At 37.9% G+C, this 5908-nt stretch overlaps 1 protein-coding gene across 1 annotated transcript; it reads right to left on the minus strand.

Moving 5' to 3' along the window:
• Positions 1–4402: 4402 nt before the first annotated feature.
• Positions 4403–5335, minus strand: LOC126081713 (olfactory receptor 2A25-like). The gene has a single exon (XM_049893739.1). It carries the CDS (start codon positions 5333–5335, stop codon positions 4403–4405), a length of 933 nt encoding a protein of 310 aa, XP_049749696.1.
• Between the last annotated feature and the right edge of the window lie 573 nt (positions 5336–5908).

Consider the following 5908-nt stretch of genomic DNA (forward strand, 5'->3'; position numbering starts at 1 on the left):
TTAATAGGAATTTTGTTGAATCTGTAGATCAATTTTGACAAGAATGTCATCTTAACAATAGTGTCTCATGATCCGTGAACACAGGATGTCTTTCAGCTTATTTAGTTCCTCTTTAATTTCTTTCAAGAATGACGTTTTAGTTTTTGGCATACAGGTCTTGAATTTCTTCTGTTAAATTTATTCCTAAGTACGTTATTCTTTTTGATGCTATTGTAAATGAAATTTTTAAGTTCCATTTTTGGAATGTTCATCGTATAGAAATACAATCGATTTTTATATATTTGCTTTTTATCTTGGAACCTTTTTACACTTGTTTATTAGCTGAAATGTGTGTGTGTGTGTGTGTGTTCCTATATACATGATCGTATCAATCTCTGAGTAGAGATAATTTTTTCTCCTTTCACAGTTAGATAACTTTGATTTATCTTGCATAATCACCTTGGCTAGAATCTACTGTAGGAACAAAGTGGTGAGAGCTGACATCTTTAGGAAAAAAAGCATCTAGTCTTTCAACATTTAGTATGATGTTAACTAATTTGTTCTGGTTCAAACCCCTGCTGAGAATTTACATTCCTAACAAGTTCCCAGGTGATGCTAATACTGCGGTTAGGGACCAATTCTAAAAATCAACAGTAGAGAAACAGTTTTGAAAATGTATTATATATAAGAATCACCTGGGCATCTTGTTAAACTGTAGAGTCTGATTCAGTATATCTGGGATGGAAATGCAAATTCTCAGTAGGGGTTCGAACTGGACTGAACTGGTTCAAAGCCCTGCCTTGACAGATTGAGGACATTCTTTTCTATTCCTAGTTGGTTGAGTGTTTTGTTTTTACCATGAAAGGGTGTTGGATTTTACAAATGCTTTTACTGGATCAATTGAAATGATGCTGTTGTTTTTGTCATTTATGCTACTAATATGGTATATTATAATGACTGACTTTAGTACGTTGAATCAATCTTGCGTTACTGGGATCAACCTCGTTTGGTAATGGTGCATAAGTTTTTTTTTTTTTATGTGGCAGGATTCAATTTGATAGTATCTTGTTCAGCGTTTTTTAATTTATATTCCTAAGTGTGATGGTTAAGATTGTGTAACAACTTGGCTGGGCCCTGATTCTCAGTGTTTTGGCAGTCATATAATGTTGTGATCACTTCGCTGCTGAGATTTGATACAGGGTCACCCCCATGATGGGATCTGCTGTGAGTAGCCAATCAGCTGAAGGGGAATTTTCTTGGGTGGGTGGCCTGCATGGAGTGTGGGTGGACGTTCAGGTAGGCTCAGGGGCTGTTGCTCATTCTGGATCCTACATCTGGCTCCTATTCTTCTGACCTCCAGTTCTCGGGATTTGAGTTAGCAGCTTACCTGTGGTCTTGCCTACTGATTTTGGGATTCGTCAATCTTCACAGCCTGTAAGCAACAGCCCTGTGCTTTGGGCTGCCGACCTTGGGTTTACCAGCCCCTGTGGCTACGTGAATCAGAACCCTCTTTCCTGACCCACGGACTTTGAACATTACAACCTCTACAACCCCATGAGCCATTTCCTTGATATATAAATCTCTCTCTATATATTTATATGCTTTACTGTTTTCGCTTCTCTAGATAACCCAGCCTAAGGCACTAAAGGACTTTAGGTTTATTTTCTTGTGGTGTCTTTGCATAATTTTGGTATCATGGCCTCATGGAGTGAGTTGGGAAGTATTCCATCACATTTTATGAAAGAGTCTGTGAAGGATTGGTGTTAATTTCTCTTTAAATATTTGATTCATTAGTGAAATTATCTGCTCCTGAGATTTCCTGTGAAAATGTTCTTTGAATTATCAATTCAATCTTTTTACTTGTTATAGTCTACACTCAATTTTTTTACTTGTTATAGTCTACACAGATTTTCTACTTCTTGAGTCAATTTTTGTGCTTTTTCTCTTTCTAGGAATTTGTCCATTTTATCTAGGTAATCTAATTTGCAGGCATATAATTGTTCATATTATTCCTTATAATCGTTTTATTCCTGTAAGGTCTGTAGTAATGTCCCTCTTTCCTTCCTAGTTTTATTAATATGAGTCTTCTCTCTTCTTTCTTGGTCAGGTTTGTCCATTTTGTTGCACTTTTCAAAGACCAACTTTTGGTTTTGTTAATTTGTTCTATTGTTTTCATATTTTTGAATCCATTTATTTCCACTAATCTTTATAATTTCCTTCCTCTACTTGAATTGTGTTTCGTTTGTTCTTTTTCTAATTTCTTAATGCAGTAGGGGAGGTTATTGGTTTTATGCCTTTCTTCTTTTTCAATACAGGCAATACAGCTTTGTTTTGTCCTCTAACCATTGCTTAACAGCAACTTATAAGTTTTGCTATGTTGTGTTTTATTTTCATTAATCTTAAAGTATTTTTTAATTTCCCTTATAATTTCTTCTTTGATCCATTGGAATCTTGGTGGTGCAGTAGTTAAGAGCTCAGCTGTTAACTAAAATGTTGGCAATTTGAATCCATCAGCTGCTCCTTAGAAGGCCTATTGGACAGTTCTACTCTGTCCTACAGGGCCACTATGAGTCAGGATTGGCTCAACGGCAACGGGTTTAGTTTTTTTTTTTTTTTTTTTTTGGTTATACAGTTTAAGTATTCCCAAGTTTTAATTAAGTATGTAATTTCAGAAAAAAGGTGAAAACCAAAAAGTGTCTATATTCATTTGGCTTCCTTTTCCATTACTTCTTAACTACTTTCTAACATTTCATAATTAAATGCTGGTGTTTCATGTTTGTGTGAAATGATTAACTACCTCAAATCTCTTAATCTAAAAATCAAATTATATACTTACAGTTATTGTATCATTGATTAACTAGCCATCAAACCAATTGTTGTTGTGTCGTTGTTAGGTGCTATTGAGTTGGTTCCAAGTCATAGTGACCCTGCGTACAATAGAACAAAACACTTCCTGGTCCTATGTTATACTCACAGTTGTTGCTGTTAGAGCCCATTGTTGTACCCATTGTGTTAGTCCATTTTGTTGACGGCGTTCCTTTTTTTCGCTGACCCTCTACTTTATCAAGCATGACGTCTTTCTCCGAGGACTAGTCCCTTCTGATAAAATGACCAAAGTACATGAGACCAAGTCTCACCATCCTCACTTCTAAGGAGCATTCTGGTTGTACTTCCTCCAAGACAGACTTCCTCCTTTTTTTGGCAGTCCATGGTATAGTCAATATTCTTCATCAAGATCATAATTCAAAGGCATCAATTCTTCTTTGTTCTTCCTTATTCATCGTCCAGTCTTCACATGCACATGAGTTGAGTGAAAATATCATGGCTTGGGTCAGGTGCACCTTTGTTCTCAATGTGACATCTTTGCTTTTCAATCCTTTTGCAGCAGATTTGCCCAGTGCAATACATCATTTGATTTCTCGATTGCTGCTTCCATGGGGATTTGATTGTGGATCCAAGTAAAATGAAATCCTTGACAACTTCAGTATTTTCTCCATTTATCCTATGTTGCTTATAGGTTGATTTCTGTTTTCTTTGTGTTGAGGTATAATCCATACTGTAGGCTATAGTCTTTGATCTTTATCAGAGCTTCAAGTCTCCTTCACCTTCAAGTCTGTTCTTATTTGTCAAGATTTTTTTTTCTAGGTTTTTATTATCTCCCCTATGAGATGATTGATCACACCAATGAGAGAAATTATAGTTCTTCCTAGGACTCTCAGTGCTTCCTTCATTCTGCTCTCTTCCCTCAGCTCTACTTCCCCATGGAAAAAAATGCTCCAGTATGTCTATATACTTATTAGCATGACACCCTCTGAGCATTATTTTTATATTCAGTTGCTTCACAGTTATATTCTTAATTCTCTTTACCTTGAATCCATAGCTTGTGGTCTCCCTAATTTAAGCTGATTATGCTTTAGGTTTGATATGCTTTAGGAAACATCATTACTATAGCAATATATACAAATATTTTTTGATGAAGACATTTTTAAAGGAGATGACAGTTGCTGAATTAAAAATATTTAAATAACAACTATGTTATCAATTTCTCCCAACTCCAGTGTCTTAAATATTCTCATATTCAATGTCTTCCTTTATTCTACCACAATTTGGCTACTAGTCCTGCTTACAGAATAAGAAAAGATACAAATTTATTTCATCCTATACAGACTATCTCACACAATCATATTAAAAGTGTGTATTCAATGTAGCCGTTTGCAAGACATTTTCATTTTCTCATGCAGCATTGACTTTCAGTGCCAGGGGAAGAAAATAGAATGGGCTTTCTTGGGGGTGGCATCCATAGGAAAATGTCAAGAAGATGAAAATAATGCCCTAGAACACGTGTATGTATCCTATGTGGGTATTGGATGAAATAGTTTCTCTGATTCTTTAAACCCAATAAGTTTATTATTATACAAATCTCTCATGAAGTCCTCTCCTTTTCAAACACCCTCTTCAGGGCAGCTTTGACTTCTTTGTTCCTCAGGCTATAGATCAGGGGGTTGAGCATGGGATTGAAAAGACTGTGGAACAGAGGGAGGTATTTCTTATGCTCCTTGGGATTCCCATATCTGGGTCCAACATACATGATAATGGCTGTGCCATAAAAGAGTCCAACCACACAGAGGTGGGAAGAGCAGGTGGAGAAGGCTTTCTGCCGCCCCTCCCCAGACTGGATCTTTAGGATGGCACATAGAATATGAATGTAGGATATGACAACGGAGGAGAAGGGTCCCACCAGCACAGACACTGCCCCAGCCAAGACCGTGATCTCGTTAATGTGGGTGTCTGCACAGGCAAGTTTGAGAACAGCTATGATTTCACAGAAAAAGTGATTAACTCTCTGGGGTCCACAGAAGGGCAGTGGCAGAAGCAACACTAGATGCACCAGGGCAAGGAGTACTCCTAAAATCCAGGAAGTCACTGCCAGAGTAAGGGAGGGCCTCCAGCTCATGATGGCAGAGTACCGCAGGGGGTGGCAGATGGCCACATAGCGGTCATAGGACATCACCACCAGGAGAAAACATTCCGTGTGAGCGAAAGTCAAAAAGAGGAAGGTCTGTGTGACGCAGCCAGCAAAAGAGATGGGTGAGGTGGGACTCAGGAGGTTCACCAGCATCTGAGGCACTGTGTTGCAGGCATAGGACATGTCAACGACTGCCAGATGAGAGAGGAAGAAGTACATGGGGGTGTGCAGTCTGGCGTCCAGACAGATGAGCCCTAGGATGGCCCCGTTCCCCAGCAGGGTGAAGGCATAGAACAGGGAGAAGAGCCCAAAGAGGAGCAACTGAACCCTTGGGGTGAGGGGAAACCCCAGGAGAATAAACTCTGTGATGGATGTCTGATTTTCACCCATTACCCTGGAAAGAAACAATACAGTTTGTCAAGCCTGAAGTTCTGAGGAACCGTTTAAACACGATGAATCTGTGCGTGTGTCACTCCTTGAGTGTTTTGTAGGAGAAGGAAACATTTCCAATGAAATTTTTGGCCTTTTAGTCATTTACTAAGTGAAAACTGTGGGTTCTAAATGAGGAAGAAGAAAATTTTACCACTTATGATAAGCTAAGTGGTATTTTTTTTAATATTCTATTACAGTATTCAGTAAATTTTACCTTTATTTCTAAACCAACTTTCACCAGAGTTCAAAATATGCTAATACTTAAATTGCCTTAATAATACTTAAATTGACGATGCTGGTAGGCACTGTCCTCAAGCTTATGATGATTAAATCAGGGTTTTTCCCAAGTTTATTGCTTTCAGCTCCATCAGTGTACATACACCCGTAAGTGTGAATGTGTGCTGAAATCTTCTATATCTGTATTGGGCTAGGAGAATCTCAGTGATCTTTCTATTAGGTTTTCTCACAAATTTGTGCCTTCACATCATAATTTATTTGTTAGACATCATATTTATTGACAGCTAAATACTG

The sequence above is a fragment of the Elephas maximus genome, chromosome 8 (assembly GCF_024166365.1).
Source record: "Elephas maximus indicus isolate mEleMax1 chromosome 8, mEleMax1 primary haplotype, whole genome shotgun sequence".
Taxonomy (NCBI): domain Eukaryota; kingdom Metazoa; phylum Chordata; class Mammalia; order Proboscidea; family Elephantidae; genus Elephas; species Elephas maximus.

Coding starts and splice junctions, on each gene's coding strand:
- LOC126081713 (XM_049893739.1), bottom strand. CDS start 5,335: ATGGGTGAAAATCAGACATCCATCACAGAGTTTATTCTCCTGGGGTTT.